A 19,718-nucleotide genomic window follows, 5' to 3' on the forward strand; every position below is an offset into this window, starting at 1 on the left:
GCCCCGCCCCCTGGGCCGTGGGCTGTGGCGAGGCCCCGCCCCGCCTCGTGCCCGCCCCCGCGTTCGGCCAATCAGGCGGCGCCCCGCTGGCCGTGCCCGGCGTCCCGTACGGTCAAGATGGCGGCGCGGCTCCCCCTGCTCGCCATCCTTCTGTTCCTGCTCGCCCTCGCCCGCCCGGCGCTCGCCGCCGCGCAGGAGGCGGAGGGCGCGGCGGCTGCGCCGCATCGCCGCTTTGAGTACAAGTACAGCTTCAAGGGGCCGCACCTGGTGCAGGCGGACGGGACGGTGCCGTTCTGGGTGCACACGGGCAGTAAGTGGCGGGCGGGGGGCGGCGGGGCCGGGCCGGTCGCGCTCCTGCGGCGGAGGCGGCGGCGGCCGCCCGGGGGAACGTGCGAAGGTGGCCGGGGCCGGCGGGCCGAGCTCCGGCCGTGCCCCCGGGCCCCGCGTGGCACCAGCGGCGCAGAGCGGGCGCGGCGGCGGCGGCGAAGTGCCCGCGGGCCCCCCGGCACCTGCGCCCTTGTGCGGCGGTGGCCCCGGCCGTGGGGAGGGGACTCCCAGCAGTGATGATGTGTCACTGCCGCCGCGCTGCACCGCGGACAGGCCGCCCGCGCCTCGGCACGGCCAGAAATAGTGCGGAGTTTCATCATGTAAGAGCTGGAAATGAAAATTCTGCTTTCGCAAATACGACTTAATTGAACAACGTTTATACCCGCTATGTGTTCTCTGCAGTACAGGTTAAGGGTTCATTTGTACTCAGAAAGGTTTTTCTCCTTAGTGGCCCCCTCATGTAGAAGGTATTGACATTTACAGCACAGAAGGTTCTGCCTTCCTATAGTTTCTCTGCGGTAACTTCTGCTGTGCTTTTCAGTTTTTTGATTTGACTTTAATTTTGGGTTCCCCTGGCCCCCAAGTGGCTGAGTACTCGCCTAAAAAGTTGTTTTGAAAACTGTTCTCTAGTTGAGGAGACCAGAAAATTTTCTGAGTTTGGAATATTTGTTTATTGTCTAGTTAAGCACTTGCAATATTTTCTATTTTGTACATAAAGTGTTTGTTCCTTTCCTTTCTAGATGCCATACCGAGTGCAGATCAGATTCGTATAACAACATCTTTGAAAAGCCAAAAAGGGTCAGTGTGGACGAAAAACAAGTCAATATTTGAATATTGGGAAGTCGAAGTGACCTTTCGAGTTACAGGAAGAGGCCGCATTGGAGCTGATGGGCTGGTATGAACACCCTGATCCCCCGGAGAGAAACAGCCGTGCTTTAAAAGGGAATCTTCACTTACGACTCTTCTTGCTTTCCTGATAGGCAGTCTGGTTTACAGAAGAGCAAGGCTTGGAAGGTCCTGTTTTTGGGGCAGCTGATAAATGGAACGGTGTTGGAATTTTCTTTGATTCTTTTGACAATGATGGAAAGGTTAGTTGGAAGTAAACTCTCCTAGTAAAGACTATAAACTAATTTCTGGTCTGTTTCATACATGTAATGTTGTGGAAAAAATAGGATGTTATTTTCCTACTCTTCCTGCCTTTCACTTCAAAGGGATAAAATAAAATAGACAAGTTTCCCTTACAGAAGTTTTGCTAGACTTTTTCACACTTGCTTTTTAAGCTTGCAAGTTGAAGCATAACGCATCATGAATCTCCACTGAACATTGGTGCATGTGTCAGGTTTGGAGGGAAGATACCATGTACAAATGTATAATCCGAAATTTGGAATGTCTGTGCACAGTTTGATGTTGATACATCTGGAGGTGTGTGCTTTGGAAGAGGGGTATTGTACCAAAATACGACACTGCGGGAACACCAGTTTCTGTGTCTGTCTCCAGAGATGCTCTTTTTCTGGAACAGCAGCAAAAATTCTATAGCAGATGGGAGTGACAGTTGTTGTTTTCAATTCCCAGTGTTCCAGCCCAGAATGATCCTGGGAAACTTTAATAATACATAGTGGGCCTGCTTTGCATTTTTTGCTTTCCCTGCAGACTTTGGCTTGCTTTTAGACATTTTAGATATATTTTAGTAGGTGTATGTGCCTTTTTTCCCCCCCTACAGATGGCTTTTGATACACAGCAAACTTTATCGTATATAAAAAATTGAAAGACTGAAGGTGATGTTTATATTTCTGATCTTCAAAGACAAGACATAGAATCAGAGTATTGTTCAACTTGCTACGAATTTTTAGATCCTTTTTCCTCTTCCCTTTTTTTTTTCCTGACTTCTGGCATAAACATGGACACTGGCATGGTTTAGTTGGCTGAGGATGCCATCTGCCACAAGTTTCCCATGGACAGCACTGCTTGCCAGAACTCTGATAGCACTGGGACTCTGACCACGACAAGTTCAGTCAGTGTGGTGTAAAACCCTTTGTCTAAAGTGATGATGTGTCACTTCTAATGGAAATAGAAGTCTTGGTCATGCCTGTAATGGTCTGACATGTCTTAAGTACTGGAGTGTCTAAGACTTTTTTAAATTACAGTCTCTGACTTTCTACAGTCCCAGTATGGAGAAATTCTTCTGCAGTTTTTTTGCCATTATCATTTAGTTCATTTTCATCCTCTAGCAATTCAAATAACTGGGGATGTGTTCAACAGCCTTTGTTTAGTCTCTGACAGAAAGCTCCTAAGGTTTTTCTAATGACTGTGTCAAGGTCAGTAGGATGTCAACATAGTGTCTGTTTGGCTACATAACACTGGGAAAAACATCCAAAGTTGGATGTACTAAGTCATCTGTTACTTTCAAAGACTGTGTCTTCACTACATTTGAATTTCTCCAAACTGTGGCTTCTGTGTTTCTGCATTTGCCCAGTTATGGTAGTTGGTAGTATACCCAGGAACTTAACTTGTAGGTATTTTTCCCACCTCTAACTGTGCAAAGAACATGTCAAGTCTCTTGCAAAGCATGCAGCTTGCTAGTGTAATTTAGAAATTCCAAAAGAATAAAATATTTGAGGTGTAATGACTTAAGGTGCTCTATCACAGAAAGGCTGTCAATGATGTTACTTATATTTCACTTCAAATTAAACTATTCCATTTGTTTGCCATTTCTTTTTCTAGAAAAACAACCCTGGAGTGATTGTTGTAGGCAACAATGGAAAGCTTCTGTATGACCATCAGAAGTAAGTTTATTTTCAGTGTTATTGATGAATGCTTGCTTTTGAATGATGAAATTTTGCATGAAAGCCTTTGAGAAACAAGGCTTTGTTCATAGGAAACCTTGTTGTTTTCTTTATATTTGAGGTTTTCTATTTATTAAAATACTGCTTTGGCAGTAACAGCACAGAAATTGGCAACTGATGGATATTTAAATGGCCTATGTCCTTTGGGATGGGTGAACTCAGATAGAGGTGCAGACTTTTTACCTCTTCATTGCTCATAGGTATCTTCCACACACAGCCTATAACTGACAGAAGTGACTGACTGAAAGCTAATTGCCTGTTGCTAAAACTAATTGGATTAATTTTGATTTCTGATTGTTTGTTGTGAACAACACAACTGACACCTTTTTGGATTCTCTGAGGAGAGAGGTGTCTAGCTTAGTTGGTGCTGTCTGGTCTACAGCTTGTTTCCACCTCTGTTCCCAGATGCAGGAATGTGTCTCAGGAGCACAGAGGTTTCCCCATTCCTGCACTCCATCTGTACTGTCCTGTGCAAAGCATCTGGTACTGCAGACTGCAGACGCAGAAAAGCTCAGTGCAGCTACGGGGACAGGCTTTGACAAACTTGCATACTGAAACACTGTCCTGATGTTGCTGAGCGATAGGTTGATGCTTTCTTGTCTTAGCTGGTAAATCCTAAGGTGTGGTTGTTTCTGTGTGCAGTGACGGTGCCACACAAGCCTTGGCCTCCTGTCTGAGGGACTTCAGGAACAAGCCCTACCCCGTGCGAGTGAAGATCGCCTACTACAAAAAAACCCTGACTGTGAGTGCTCTGAGACAGGGGAACTGCTCGTGTTCCTCAGCTTCCTCAGTGTGAGATTGCTGAACAGTGTGAAAACCCAAAGGCCCCCGTGTTAATTGCAGCATTTATCCCTTTAGGTGTCAGTGAACAATGGCTTTACTCCGGACAAAGACGACTACGAACTGTGTGCAAAAGTGGAAAACATGGAGCTGCCATCACAAGGCTATTTTGGAATATCTGCAGCAACGGGGGGACTCGCAGGTAGTAAATGTTTAAAATGGGGACAAATGGTGTGGGGACCTGCAGGGCTTGCAAGAGAAGTTGGGGTTTTTTTCTACTGCTAGTGTTGATCCATTATACCAATTCTTGACCACAATGATGTAATTAATCCTCTCCCATTCCCAAATTACTGATATGCTTAGGCCTTTTCCTGGCTACAGCAGAAGAATTTTCAGTTTGTCCTGACAGACAGTCTCATTGTACAGTCACTGTACAGTCTCATTCCCCACTGCACAGACTCTTGGGAGGACTTTGGGAGGGTGCTGTTCCTTGAAGATCCTTTGCAGGTGGAAAGTTGACTTGGGAAGTAGTGGGATTTGTAACATATTTTTGTTTTGTTTGTTGAATACAGATGATCACGATGTCCTGTCATTTCTGACCTTCCAGTTGACTGAGCCTGGGAAGGAAGTAGTAAGCATTTTTATGCATAATTAATAAAGTATTGTATATGTTTTATGTGCAGCACCAGATTATGGCATTCCCTCTGAAGTCACACTTGGCATCCCTGTTTTGGCATCCCTGTTTTGGGATTTTGGCATGCAGCTGTGACATCATCTGTTTTAGAAAAATGAAACTGGTACTGTTATGTTTTGGTAGTATTGTAATTAATGTTTTTAAGACCAGAATTCTGGAAACATCAACGAAGCAACAAAAATCCTGATGTTAAATCAAAACATGAAATAACTTGTTTGGAAAGTGGGCAAATATCTGTTCTTGCTTTCAACTTGCCCTACCTCTAGAACGGTTCTGTTCTGCTAAACAGCATCTGTGCTTGTAAAACTTGATTACATTTTAATAGTAGAAAGTAGGTGTCTGTTGGGGAAAAGCTGTGGGTCTCCATGGGAATGTGTGGTTTCTCACTTCAGCTTAATGTGCTCCAGTGCTTGTGTTACATGTTCACATCTGAAATCTGAACAGCCTTGCTGGAGAGTAAGTTACACAGGAGTGGTGGAGAACATGACAAAAAAACTCACCCGTGCCCCCTTCCCCCGATAATGTTTTAAAGCCAACACCAGATGCAGAAATTCCTCAAAAAGATAAAGAGAAGTATCAAGAAGAGTTTGAACACTTTCAACAAGAATTGGATAAAAAGAAGGAAGAATTTCAAAAGGAACATCCTGATGTGCAAGGACAGCCAGGCAAGTTACCTGAGCCATTTTTCAGTTGTCAAGGGAAATGTTCGTTTTCCAGGATGATCAGAACTAGGGCCTGATACTCTGACTGATCTTACTAAACTCCCACTGTCGTTAATTACATTATTTGAGACTCTTTGGTTATTTCTTTGTCAAGTGTTTCCTGAAATAGAAAGTTCTTTTGGTCATGCCTGGATTGAAAGCAAAACAAATGACTGGAAACATGGTGGGAATTACGAGGATCTGCATGTAACAACAGAAGGGAGAGAAGGTCATGCATCCCTCTGTAAAGTGGTGATTAAGCAAGCATGACCTTTTTTTTTTTTTTTTTGTTATTTGAAATGGCATCTTTTGGTCTGTTTCTGCACATTCATAGAAAACTTTTTTTTCCCATCTGTTAAAGATGGGTTAGTGAATATGTTGGAACGTGTGCTTACATGGAAAAGCTTTTTAATGCTTGCCTAATGCTGGGCAAACAAGAATCTGATTATTTGAAAGTATATTGGAAGCCATTTCTTACTTCTGTGGATTGTATTAGCTGTATATGAATGCATATATACCAGCAATGTATATATATGCATGTTTAGCCATCTAAACCTGAAATTTCAGGTTGTCATTTTTATTGCACAGTGATAAGTTATCCTTGGATGGGTGTTCAGATCCCATCTGGGTGTCCTTTGCCATGTCAGTGGTGAAAAACAGACACCAAATACATCAAATGATGGGGGAAGGTATATCCACTGGGATACATTAAGGGAGCAAGGAAAATGAGGAATGCATGTTTGTAAGAACCACCTGTGCTTTTCTCTCATCAGCGGATGATGTTTTCGAAACTGTGAGCGATCGTGAATTGAGGCAAATCTTTGAGGGGCAGAATCGAATTCATCTGGAGATCAAACAGCTTAATAGGCAGTTGGACATGATTCTGGATGAGCAGAGGAGATACGTCTCTGCAGTCACAGATGAGATTGCTAAGAGAGGAGCTGGTTTGCCAGGTCAACAAGGACAGGTAAATAAAACCCCTGGTGGTTCCCAGCCCAGCCTCATTTTGGCAGTGTGACTGATTTGCTTTTTCTAAGATATGTTGATCTTTTTCCTCCCCCTGCCCCACACCAGGTTTCCCAGCAAGAGATTGAGACAGTTGTGAAAACTCAGGAAGAGGTCATTAGACAAGTAAATGAAATAAGGTAAATGCCTTCTAAACATTAAGGGTGTGTTTTGAATTTTGTATGATTTTCCACCTTTTAAATCCTGTTTATTATTTCAGTGGGAGAATATTGACAAACTTGAAGTTTCTGTGTCAGTTCCTTAGTGGTGACTCTCTGCATACATTTAATTTCTATAATAAAGTAAGTTTGTGTCCCTAAGATGGCTAAACCCCTAATTTGCCTTTTTTTAATCACGAGATTCCACTTCAACAGGTAAGTCAGTTCCCTTTAAACACAATGAAGAAAAGCTTTATCTTGCAGGTGCTATACTGCTGGAATGGATTTGAGAAAATGCCTGTGTTTGATGGGCATGCCGGTGTACTTCTTTTAAGATGTTTTACTGTCGCTGTCTTAATCAGGAATGGCTTTAAGCCGGTTTAGCCCTTCATTTATGGTAGCTACAACATTCCCTACCTTGTGTTTAAAAACAGAAGGAAAAAAAGGAGAAAAACAAGTTGTGGCTTTTTCTCCTGTATTAGTTCAAGGGCAGCTCTTGTGATTTATCTAAGTAGGTCAGTTTTTTGTAGAATGAAGATTAGAGTACTTCCATTTTTGCACTTGTTCTTCCACGAAAGCTTTTATGTTAATATTCTTGACAAATCTTTATACCTTGCAAGCAAATTAGATTTTCTTGTTAACGTTGGCAGTCTGCCCTTTTAGTGACTACTTATCAGATAAGAGTTTGCGTAACATCATCTTAATATTTTCCTTAGATTAAAGAAATGCTTTATTTCTGGATAGAAATGAACAGCCCGTTGTTGCTTGGACTTACAGTCCAAGTAATTTTCTTGTCAAGATTTGTGGATTTCTGAACCATCTGATTACAGAAGAATTTTGCACGTTCATACCATGGAAACTATCAGCATGGTATTGTTAATGCAGAACTAAATATAAACCCTTAGGGAAGTTATTTGGCTCTTACCAAAGAGTGGCTCAGTCTGGGGGAAGGTGGGTGTGCCAGTTTAATTACACAGAGATGGTGCTACCAGGAGGGAGAAGAACAAAGGGAGTGTTCCACTTGTGTCCTAGCACTGAAAATAGTGGGGCAAGCTAAACAGTGTGAGGGACGTGGAGAAACAGAAGTACCATCAGCATTTATTAGGCAGTGGGCACGATGGTGGTCGCATGGGTTTGCATGGGTTATTTAAGAAAAAAATCTTCCAGTGAGAAACTCAGTTCTAAAATATATTATTAGAACATTATTTGAAAGTACAGGTAAACAATAATCAGTTTACTTACTGTTTTCACAATGAATAAGACCTATTTCAAACACAGTAGTACAGTTCTGTGTAACACTACAAATGTGATGATCATACCTTGTTTCCAGTTTCCTCAATGAACACTGTTCCAGCCAGTGGGGGAGCTTTTTTTATTTCCTAATGTGAGACAGTTGAAGGCCAGGTTGGACGGGGCTTAGAGCAACCTGGGCTAGTGGAAGGTGTCCCTGCCCATGGCAGGGGGTGGAATGAGATGATCTTTAAAGTTCCCTCCCAAAACAAATCATTCTGAGATACTGTGAAAAATTGCTGAGCACTGTACAAAGAGTGAGGAGTGCACTGGGAAGGCACTGAAGGAAGCTCTCATCTGAACGAAATGTCAAGTTTTAAGTAAATTAAAAAGAAATCCAAAGACATACATTTTGATTGTCTATTCTGTTAATAATGAAGAGATTAACAATCACATGATAAATATTTTAGCTGTAGAATAATCCTCTTTGCAACTCGAAAGAAACAGCACAGTAGGGGAAAATTATATAAACATATTGATTAGAGATTACGTTTTTTTCTCTCATTGACTAGTTTACCTAAAACAAAATTAGTTATGGAACCTCAACTTTTCATGGATTTAATTTTGTTTGTTGTAGAAGCAAAATGAATTCCCATGAAGACAATATTAAGTATTATGACAATGCATATGGGAAATGAGTTTCTCATATAAATGATAATCATGAAACAAGGATGTATCTAAATCTTTTCTTATCCCTAAAGCCTCTTCGTTATTTTTATTTCTTACATGACTGCTTTTATTTATTTATTTCTCAAACAGCTTTTGGTTTCCTTCAAAGATTGCATTAAACTCTGCTTATCCTAAAGCCTCAGCAAGAGCCTCAGATGAAACTCTTGTTTCAGACAGTCAGGCAAAGCAGATGTGTAGCAACAGAACATTTGCCAGCCCTTGTTCTCAGCGTGACTCTGGGAGATGGTGCACTGTGCAAATGGAAACTGGCTGTGGAATTCACTAAAATCAGAGTTTGATTAAGGGATTATTTCTTGACAGGTATTCTTGAAAGCTAGAAAAAATGCTTTCTGCCTTTTGGGGCAACTATGTGTTACAAACTACTTTTACTGAACTGATGGGAGTCCAGAACAACTGCTGTTTGTAGGAAAGCTATTCTGTGTTGAAAGATGTTTTCTTGTTTGTTTTGTGTCAGAAATTCCGTGGCTGATACTCTGAGATCCATCAGTGGAGCTCAACACCCCGGCTCTGCAGGAGTCTATGAGACAACTCAGCACTTCAATGACATCAAAGAACACCTTCATCTAGTGAAGAGGGACATTGAGCATTTAGCACAACGAAATATGGTAATTTCTGTGCTGCTAGTGCAAAGCATGACTGTAATACTTCTTTCTTTGGCTGTTAGTGAAAAGCAGGATGAGCCAGCATGCAATTTACGGAGCAATTAATCCTTCATTAAGCTGCCTCGCTAAAACTGCAGTGCCTTGACCTAACTGCATGATCTGTGTCTTGATGAGAAGTTTTGCACAAAGAGCATGATTTTTAGTCTAATTTCCTGTGGAAACAAGGTCAAGCAATTAGGTTTTCTGGGTGCTTTTTTTTTTGTGTTTGTCCCCCTACTTAACAGCTCTCCACAGAGGAGATTCTGTATTGCTTCTGCACAGAAGGGAGAGCTTTAATCAGGGCAAACTTGGGCAGGTTCTGCTTAAAGTTTTAAGTGTGAAAGATGACTGTGCTCATCACCTTAGGCTAGCCTACGTAGCAATTAAGTTGAATTAGTTTATGATCCCATAGAAGGTTCTTGATTAATTTACCAAATTTATGGGGGTTTTCTTCTCTTATTCTTTCCCCTATAACCCTCATACATCAGTTTATCTGAGAAACATAAAGGTGAAAAGGGAAAGTTAGATGAGTAAGATTTTGATTTTTCAGAGTAATGTCATTTCTGTCCTTTTTCTGCTTGTGTTCTCATTTTTAGATCACGTCGCAAAGACCTTGTTTTTTTTCTTACATGTAAGTCTTTTGATGGTATGTCTTGTTTGCTCTTTTCTCAGATATTGTCTTTCTTGTTTTGCAGCCATCCAGTGACAAACTGAAGTGCCCAGAGTTGCCACCATTTCCCTCGTGCTTATCTACAATGCATTTCATCATATTCATGGCAGTGCAAACAGTGTTATTCATTGGCTATGTCATGTATAGGTGAGTGTGTTTGTACTTCAGGACAGCAGGGCAAAGGATTTTAGAGCTTGTGACTGACCAAGTCACAAGCTAAACTAATTAGGATGGTTCTTCTGTTCTCTTCCTCCTCCTCGTGAAGCCATAATGTTGAAATGAAATTTGCATTGATGGAAGGGATAATCTACCATTGCTTGGGAGTCCTCCCTCCTGCTTCTCACACACTCATCAGAATGAGGAGTAGGGGCCAGAATAGCTGTGCTGCCCTGCAGAGAACAAATGCTGTTTTCTACCCCTGGGGAAGGATGAGCAGTATTGCTATCAGAGCAGTGCTGTATCAGAGCAGTGCTGCTGACAGCACCAGCCTTTGTGATGTGTCTGCTGCTCTGCAGAGTGCAGAGGGGGTGTTCCTGATATGTGTAATGTTTGCCCATCAGCTGGAGCGATGGATTCCAGGACAAACGAGGGGCTGGGCCCCTCCAGTTCTTTGGGATGCCCTTGTGATTCCAGCAGCTGTGTGTGGTTGATCCTCAGTGTCTCTATCCACTAAGAAAATAAATATGTTCTGTGCCAGAGAAAAAAGGAAATCCTATTTCAAGTAAATTCTTTCCCTGCTTAATTGCATGTGTTTCCTTTTCTGAGATGATCTGTAGGCCAGTCAGATACCGAGAAGCTTTTAAAAAATGCTAAAAGGTTTTTAAAAATTAGTTTGTATGTTCTTTCACAGTTTCTGGCTTCTGTCCAGAACGTGGAGGGTTTTTTTCCTTCTGCGCCTGATGCAAAATTGAAACAATAGTGATGCTACCATTGTCTTTGTAAATAGAAAACATGATATCCTGGTTTTGGGATATGACTTATATTTGATTTCCTTAAGTCTCTGTTGATAAGGAATGGAATCTTTTAATCCTCAAATAAATGAAAATTTAAACCATTTAGCTAGTTTTATGCTATAAGTACTTGAATTCTTTTCTGCATTTTTTTCAGGAGCCAACAAGAAGCAGCAGCCAAAAAGTTCTTTTGATGACCTGTTCCTTTTGTGTGTACATAAGAGCAGTATGTATGCACAGAAAATTCTACACTTCTGTAAATGAGGGAAATTCTAGTGTTCGATACACGTCAATATTGTAAATTATTGAATTTTGTTAAACAAAATGAGTTCTTATTTAAATGGTTGATGCTAAAGCTAAAAACAGACTGTGGAGCAGTAGAGCAAATGCTGGATGGGGGAAGACTGCAGACCCTGTGTAGGTCTGTGTTTTCAGCCAACTTTCTCATAAATACTGAAAGGCAAATGCCCAATTCCTCTGCTTTTGTTAAGATTCCAGAGGAGGGAATTGAAGGTTTGGTGATTGTTCACAGTGTGATTTGCAGATGGATGATTCATGCAGACAATTTGCTACTAAGTGTTCTGACATACCAGTTAAAAAAAAAAAAAAGGGGGGAAAAAGAAGACAACCCCCCCTGTTCTTCTGTAATTTTTTTGGCAAGTAAAAATTTATTATAAGCATTTTATTTGTTTACCACTTGGATTTAAAACTATAAGAATATTTTTGTTAATTCTAACTCTTTATGAAATACAGATTTAAACACTTTTTAATATGTGAACACAAAGACTCTGACTGTTGATATAAAAAAACAAATTATACAGAACAAGCAAAGAAAGCCTTATGTTCTTATTTTGGCTTTTGGTTTTAGGCAGTGAGAGAAAATGTGATAAAGTAGTTTCTTCAAGTATACTGTGGGTCTGATTTCTTTTTTTTGTAGTTTCAAGTCTGTCTGTAATTTTGTTTGGAGATTTGCGGAACTTTTCCAGCAAAGATTATTGCTTTATACCTCTTCAAATCTGATTTTATTAAGGATATGTTTAGTGTATGAGTATGTCTTTACTTTTATAAAGCTGTCTTTTGTCTTTCATGTATCAAATACAAATGCTTTGATTTAAATCTGGACATGGCAAGTGTTCTAAAGTACAGGTATTAGGTGTTAAACCATTTCTTCACAAGGTGTTGCTTCAGACATGTTTGTTAATCCAGGACCTATTGTAGAACCAGTATTTTGTGTCAATTCCTGCTTTAATATCAAAAGCATAAGACTGAACATGTGGTTTAGATACTGCTTATCAAATGAACATTTGCTTCGGGAAAGGAAAAAGCAGAGAGCCAAATGTAGGAATGTGAAATTAAATCATTTTGCCTTGTTTACATATCTGTGGTAACTTTGTCCTTGAGTTTTGTGTGTAGAGTTAGAATAGGTATTTTTGTGGATTTTAAAAATTCTATAAAATACACAAATGCATCAGAATATTTCACTTTTAACTATTAATTTGTTTGTCTGAATCTGCAAAAATTATCTGTTCTCTAACATACTACTACTGCATTTCTATAATCTGCTTACTCCCTTGGAGTGCAACACATGCTGCCAAGTTCACTGTAATGAAGAACACTTCAGTATTGTGCCTGTCAGTTTGGAGGGATGATATATCTATGCAATATATTTTGCTACTTAAAATACAGAGTCCAGAAAACAATCCTACCTACACACCAGTTAACACATCTGCAGTATGTAGTATTCTGTAAGTGGGGTAGCTTTAGAGATTCATTTCGAAATTGGAGAAGATTTTACTATACTAATTGGAGAAACTACTGCCTCAGGCTAGTCTTGTGGGATAGATGGGTAAGTCAAAGAAGAAAACCTTTCAGAGAAACCAGAATAACACATCAGAATTTGTCTGTTCAGTTCTTTCAACACCAGCAGATATTTACAGGTGCCTTGAGTCTAAGCTAAGCTATTACAACCCTGACTCTTCTAACTAAATCTATTTTCTTAACTTTTTCTGAAACTGTACAGTGTTGTTCCTTTCAATCACAGGCCTTCTCCCACCAGTGCAACATCCCAGCAGAGCTGCTCCTCTCACAGCAGGCTTTGCAAGGCCCTTGGACAGAAGGGCTGGCCAGTGTGTTTTGTAAGTGGGTGCGTGTGTGTGGGGCAATGAGGAGCAGCTCTGATGTATCCACTGGGAAAAGCCTGTATTTTTGTTACTGTGAATTTATCCAACCATAACTCTGTTTTAAAGCTGGAGCAGCCCATCCTTCTGTTTCTTCTGTCAGACAGAAGAGAAGGCTGGGCATGTCTAGGGGAAACTTGAAGCCTACAGTTGTACCTTCAGTAGGAGGCTCAGCTCATGTGTTTGTGCTGCTGCTGGATCGGACACGTCTCCCACGGGCAGCTGGGAAACTTCTGCTTTAGGGAGCAAGTGGTCCAGAGCAGAACACCAGAAAACTGATAACTTTGCTTCATGCTTCATTTCACAGTTGCCTCTCCTTGGGACTCCCATAGTTGCCTCAGCACTCACTGGATCTAAAGAAAGCTCCCAGTTGCCCAGCTCCAATTTCGTCCTGCCTGTTCTCGAAGTGAAAGCAACAAATTTGGACTTTAGGAATATTTGTCAGTCAAGCTGGCTACCAGAAGTTTCTTTCAACACTGGTAGTGTGGTTCTTTTCTTATCAAGTAAGATTTCACAACTAGGAGGAGAAGACAACTTGGAATCCAGTTTGACAGTATGAGGGAGAACAAGTCTAATAATTATAATTGAATTGTGGATGATAAGTAGCAAATATTTGGCAGTGACAAGAGAATCTGATTGTCCTGGTCAGGGTATATTAACTACATGGTCACATCTGAATCTTTCAAAAGTGAAATGCACAATACGGTTTGTAAATCACCTGTTTTACAGTTTGTAGTTTACCTGCTATGGTTTGTAACTTGCTATTTGAAGAAAATTTGACATTTCTCAATGGATCAATTACTGTAACAGAAGAATTGTCTACTGGTTTGTTTTTTTTATTTTAAATTCAAACGGCTGACATTTTCATATATTTGTTTCTGACTAATGTAAATTGACACTTGGAGTTCAGATATAACCTTATTTGAATAAAGATGCATATTTTTAGTAAGCCTTTTTCTTTTAATTTGGTGCATGTCCACGAAATCCAAGCAAGTGCCTTTGAAGCATTCCTTACCCTCTGTTCAGAGCCTGACTGCTCAGAGATCTGGGGTCAGTCCTGCCTCACACTAGTGGCATTCCAAGGCTGAATTCCCTCTCTGTCATTTTTCCCCCAGCCAGGAGCAATTTTTTAATAAGTGGAGGAGAGGAATCTTGAATTGAATCTGCCCAGGTTAGGGAAGGTTCTTTTCAGTGAGCACCAACAGCACAGAGTTTAAGAGGTAACACTCCCCATCCCCTTGGAGAAGACTGAGCCCTAACCCTGAAGTGTTTGCAGAGTGCCCAGCACAGCACCCTGCTGCTCCCTGTTCCTGGGGGGAGGATTTTCAATAAAGGTGAACCAGCCACTGCCAGGGGACTCAACAGGCATTTGGCACTAAGTAATGGTGCTGTGGGACAGCATTTGAACATTTAGTCGTGCCTGGGACAGCATTTGAACATTTAGTCGTGCCTGTCACAGCACAGGGAAAATGCTAACTATATTTATCTCAAACTTCTCTCAGAGTGTGCTCACTTTGTAATCATGTGTCAAAAGTTTATTCTGCCCACAAAGTCTTGCAACTTATGCATAATTCTGAAAGGGCACAGTTACTATAAAATTGCATTTTGCTTTAAGAAAAATGCTTTCGAGGTATTTGTAGTATATCAAAGTAGTTTCATTGTTATTTGGAATTCATGCTTCTGAGTAATACTCAATTTCAAAAAGAAACTTCAAGTTTCTTGTTTAATCACTAATAATCCAGCATTAGAGAACATCCTGCCTTTTTCCTTTTTTTTTTTTTTAATAGTAATAGGTCTGCTTTAATTAGAAAGGCTGTAATATAGATTAAAGCATTAAGCAAACTGGAATCCTCCCATCTCTCAGTTCTCAGTGAAATTATGAGAGTGCATTGAGAACCATTTAGATAATCAAAATTACAGAATGTTTCATTAAGGCATGTGCAATCAGTCATAGTAGGATGTTCAAAACCCCAAATCGTGACCTTTTGTGACCTAGCAGGTGATTTTCTTTCCCCAAATAGTCTGTGACCTAGGGAGCAGATCCTGCAAAGCTTCACATGAATAGACCTGCCCAGTCTAATAATGGGAAGAAAAGTTTGGAAGCTGAGGACCTACAGAAAGAACCCCAAGCAAAAGGCATCTGGGCTGTATTACAGCACACAGAATCATCAGATAAACTGCTCCTGTACCCACAGTGCTGATCCACGTGGAGACAGCCTGGGGAAGAGCTGACAGAAACCCAAGGGAAACAAAATTAGGAAGATCTGATCTGCTTTTTTGGGGGATGACATTCTTGGAAAAAAAGGCATCGTAGCAGTCATGCCCCATTCATCTGTGAGACAAACCAACACACGAAAAGTGGATGAAGAAAAACCACTCAATGTACTTTCTGTCCACTGGGATAAAATTTTAATGGATAAAAAGCATCAGGTTTTTTGCTTAATGAAGAATCTCAGTTTTCAAATCCCATTTATTGTGTAAATACAAAAGCATTTCCACTCAGTAGCCTGAATTTTATGATCTTACTATGGCCTTTTAGTCAAGTGGGTCTGTAATTCAGAGGTGGTGTGTTCCAGGGAATGTTTTGGTCTCTGTGAAAGTGAGAGAGAGCTTCAAGACTGAAGACATCAAAATGCTATTGCACACTATCATTGATTTTTGTGTGTGTGTGTGTGTGTGTGTACAATTAGCTTATGGTATTAATATAAAAAGTAGGTAGCTGCATCTAATGATTTTTTTGGAGTAATCTGAACCATCTGCCTCTAGATATTAAGGAGTTCACTCTTTAATCCAGATTATGGCTGACAAACTGGTTTTGGCATTCACGTTTCACTAGCACTGTGCCCTTGAAGAGCTGATGTGGCTGTAGAAACTCTCTTGCTTACAACTGTTGGTTTTAAAAGCATTTTTGGTTTGGCTTTCTCATAGTTGTTTGCTTATAGCTCTTTTTTTTTTTTGAGAAGATGGCCTTTCTAATGAAAAGTATGTTGAGCAACCAGGTAAAGAATTTGGGACTTGGAGGTGGAGGGGAAGAAAGCAAAGAAGAAAGCACTCCTTCTGACCCAGCAGCAGCTGCAGGAATGACCAGAGAGGAGTATGAGGAATATCAAAAGCAAATGGTTGAGGAGAAGTGAGTACCTGTTCCCTTATTATCAGTATGGGGCTGATTCTTGGTAACTTTGTGCAGATAAAAATAACCCAAGAAAAAGGCAAACGTTCAGCTCTTCACTCTTTTTTAAAGCAGATGAATCTTTGCTAAAAGGACTTTCCAAAATAAAAGTTCACCTACTGGAAATGAAAAAATATTATTTCCCCCTCCCTGCCCCCCCGTCCCCATCCTGCAACTGCCTCCCTGTGCTTCCCTGCTATCTCCACAGCTTGATGTGCTGAACTCATTTCAAGTTAGTGTTACTTTATCTCTACAAATTTTCCAAGCTCTTTGTAGTGCAGGATTTAATTCTAAAATGCACTTGATTTCTTCTCCTAGAACTCCATGTGGAGTACACTTTCAATACATAATATTTCTTTGTCTACATTTATTATGGCAGACATGAAAAAGTACTGAGTGCTATGTTAAATGGATTATATTTATCTAGAGCAGAGTTTTAATATGGTTATGTCTTCTAAAACCTGCTAAATAAAGCAGAATTAATTAAATCTCAGTTTTGTCTGTAAATGCAATCTTTACCATTTGTGTGGTATTTAAAAATGAAAACAGAAGTAAAATGAGGACTTGGCTTGTAGGAGTTCAAATCATGCATAATTATAAATAAAACGATTGACTTTTAAAGCTCAAATGCATCTGTTCCTCTAATGGTCAATTACATAATGGTTGTGTAAATCCCCCTTGTAAGATGATTATAGGTGACAGGTTAATGACTGACGGAATTCGAGGTATCCAGGTCTGTATTTAGCATCAGACATTTCCATCGTGGAACCCTGAACAGGTGTCATTTGGCTTGGAATAAAACACAGAATGTTTGAGTATGCCTTCTGTCGAGGGATATTTAAACAAGAAACAACCACCTACTGGCAGGAAGATGCTTTATGGAAACTGAGAAGCAACACAGGATTCCTGGGATAGGGAAATGCCTGGAATAAGCATTATTTCTATAATATTTTCCAGTGGTGTGTGTGTCCTTTACATGCTGAACTGTACTGAGGAATTGGGGCAGGAGAACTCCTGACAGTACGTTAGGAACTGGAATAGGAACATTTGAAACATTTTAAAGAGCCCAAATCCCCTCAGGACAGTGCCCACTGGTGTGGTTCTGTGCCAGAGATCTCTGGCATGGGCAGGGGATGTTTCTGTTTCAGGGCTCGCTGGGTTTTGCAGTGTTCAGCTGTGCAGGAGTGCAGATCAGAGAAGTGCCTTGCTGAAGTTATACTCAGGCAGATTGTTGAACCCATAACCAAACTGGCTTTGGGTTCTTCTCATATTTTAGGTTTGGGGAGGGGTGGGTTTTTTTGTTTGGGGGGGTTATTTTATTTTTAGAGATAGAGAAATCCAAAAACTCATTTTGGAAGCAGGGGAAGAGTAATATTTCATCTTGCAAGTAGCTTTTATGTGACAAAGTACCTATACTGAAACAAGACCAATTTTGCAATAGAATTTCCATGAAAATGCTACTGGGGGGAAAAGAATTAAAGGGAGAGGTGGAAAGGTGAATGTTATCAAAAGTTACTAAAAATCTTCAAGGAGACAATATTTTGCAAATAAATACATAATTAATCTAACAAAAAATTGTGCAGACCAGTTCTTAAATCCAGTGAAAACATTTTATAAAATCACGAATGAAGTAAGTCCTCTTCCATACAGGGAAGCTTTTGAATTCATTGCCATAGGAAATTATTGCCATTGTGAAACAGTGAGTGGACAAAGAAAAGACCAGGGAAATTCCCAGGTGACAGAGGCCACCCAGGGCTGTTACAGCCAAGGATGTAGAGCCAGTGGCCATCTCCAGGACTCTGCACCACTGACTCTGGGAGCTGGGCAGTTTTGATGCAGGATGCTTATACTCCTCCTAAATCCTTTCTCTACACGTCCACTCCTGTTTCCTGTTGGAGAAGGGACTCCAGGATGGCTGAACTTTTGTTCTGACCCAGAAAGACTCCCCTGCCCTTCTGTGTGGTGTCATACTAAGAGTGTCATGTTTGTAGAGCATGAGCACTGGCAGGCAGCCACGGCTCTGAGTGCCCCAGTGGAATTACCAAGGAATAAGGGCAATTTTTATGTTCTGCTCATTGGAATTTTTCGTTCTTATAGTCAGCAATAACAGGTAGTACAGGTACAAACTCCAGACAAAGAGTATTAGCTCGTCCTTCCTTATTCACAGGACTCAAGGGAACTGTTCTGAGGACAAGCTTGGAGCACTGCAAGTCTGACCCCTTTGCATCACTTTACTGGCATTGCTCCTCCTGTGCCTTTGGACAAGTTACATAACTTTGGGGAATAACTCCTGTGTGCAGCTTTTTGCAGCCAAGCACCTTGTTCAGTGTAACAGACTGTATTTTATTAGCATCCTGAAGGAACATTTTTTCTGGTTTCCAGGATGGAAAGAGATGCAGCATTTGCACAGAAAAAAGCAGAGCGAGCCTGTCTGAGGGTTCACCTGAGAGAGAAGTACAGACTCCCTAAGGTAAGCCTGGAGCTCGTGAGCTCAGCTCCCTCAGTGGCCAGCTTGAAACCACGCTCACTGCCCATGCATTACCCTGAAAATGGCAGAACTGCTGCATTCCTGGGATCCCCACTGCAGCCCAGGGCAGAAGTGGAGAAGGCCAGAACCATGGATTTCCCTAGGGAGTGCTTCATTTAGACCTTTTTTCTATCAGATGAATCTAATAGAAAGGTTCTTGTAATCCCTCTCCATCCCTTCAGATCTGAAACAGGTGACTAGGCAAGTGGAGGATCTGGTCTGACCTCTCCTCACCATTAGTATATGCTCTTAACTTGGCAGCATTCAAGAGCTGAAAAAAACCCCTATAAACACATAAGCAAAGCCCCTGAAAACTCCTGTACAAGGTCTACATTTGAGTTCTGCTAAACTTCTACATTTGAGTTCTGCTAAACTTCTGAAGGTTCACTTGTACTTTCTCCCAAGAAGCGCAAAAGCAAACTGCCCACTCCTTTTTCTTTAGTGCTCCTGTTTGCCAAATGTTCCCAGGAAAAGCAAAATACAGAAAGCAACAGAGAACTATGGAGGTTTGTTAAAAGCAGGCAGCAGCTGCAATGGCTTCTGGATCGTGGCAGAAGCCACAGACAGCATTTAGATTGCTAGCTCTTTCCTGACATAAAAACACTTGGATACAAACAAGGATCACTCTCTACTAAAGAATCCATCTCATGTAAATTTTACTGCTAAAAAATTTGGTGCTTAACCCAAGCAAGTCATTTAGGGACTCTGTCATCAACAGAAAGAGACCAGCACTTCTAGCCTCACCTATCCCAACTTTCAAATCAGCATTTCAGGTGGAGCTGGGCCACCTCCCAGTGTCATCTGCCTCTTGTAGAGGGAGGCCAGGTGACAGCTAAAATCAGGTAAAACGTATTCCACCCTTAAGAGCCCATTTCTTCCAATGCTGTAGCTGGAAAACATCCTGAGGGTGAGTTTAATTACAGAAAGATTAATTATGCAAAAAAAAAATTAAGTACAAGATTTTAAGTGGTTGATTGGATTGCAGGCCTAAATCTCTAAACACCAGTATTTTAATTAGCAGCTGAGTAGTAAAATATCATTAGGCTTTGTTGTCCTTTTGGAGGCATATGCTGGGATGGCTATTGGACAGCACTTA

General features: G+C 41.0%; 2 protein-coding genes across 3 annotated transcripts in view; both read left to right on the forward strand.

Annotated features, from left to right (window-relative positions):
- The first annotated feature begins 78 nt into the window (after positions 1-78).
- On the forward strand, positions 79-13,875 carry LMAN1 (lectin, mannose binding 1). 2 transcript variants are annotated; one of them, XM_032676192.1, is made up of 14 exons: positions 79-310; positions 1,068-1,222; positions 1,308-1,415; positions 3,049-3,110; positions 3,813-3,912; positions 4,029-4,152; positions 4,523-4,581; positions 5,177-5,309; positions 6,119-6,312; positions 6,420-6,490; positions 8,943-9,093; positions 9,825-9,946; positions 10,907-10,975; positions 13,234-13,875. In XM_032676192.1, the coding sequence occupies exons 1-13, from the start codon at positions 118-120 to the stop codon at positions 10,941-10,943; spliced, it is 1,509 nt and encodes a 502-aa protein (XP_032532083.1). In that variant the 5' UTR covers positions 79-117; the 3' UTR covers positions 10,944-10,975; positions 13,234-13,875. The 2 variants fall into 2 exon arrangements, with proteins under 2 accessions (XP_032532083.1, XP_032532082.1); XM_032676191.1 differs by having other exon boundaries at positions 10,907-13,875.
- Positions 2,481-19,718, forward strand: part of CPLX4 (complexin 4) — a 21,869-nt gene continuing 4,631 nt past the window's right edge. The window contains exons 1-4 of the mRNA XM_032676199.1: positions 2,481-2,493; positions 6,144-6,148; positions 15,017-16,056; positions 18,478-18,565. Coding sequence (XP_032532090.1) covers positions 15,890-16,056; positions 18,478-18,565 — 255 coding nt within the window. The 5' untranslated portion in view covers positions 2,481-2,493; positions 6,144-6,148; positions 15,017-15,889. The remainder of the gene's footprint in view (positions 2,494-6,143; positions 6,149-15,016; positions 16,057-18,477; positions 18,566-19,718) is intronic.

This window comes from Chiroxiphia lanceolata, chromosome Z, assembly GCF_009829145.1.
Source record: "Chiroxiphia lanceolata isolate bChiLan1 chromosome Z, bChiLan1.pri, whole genome shotgun sequence".
In the NCBI taxonomy this organism is placed as follows: Eukaryota; Metazoa; Chordata; class Aves; order Passeriformes; family Pipridae; genus Chiroxiphia; species Chiroxiphia lanceolata.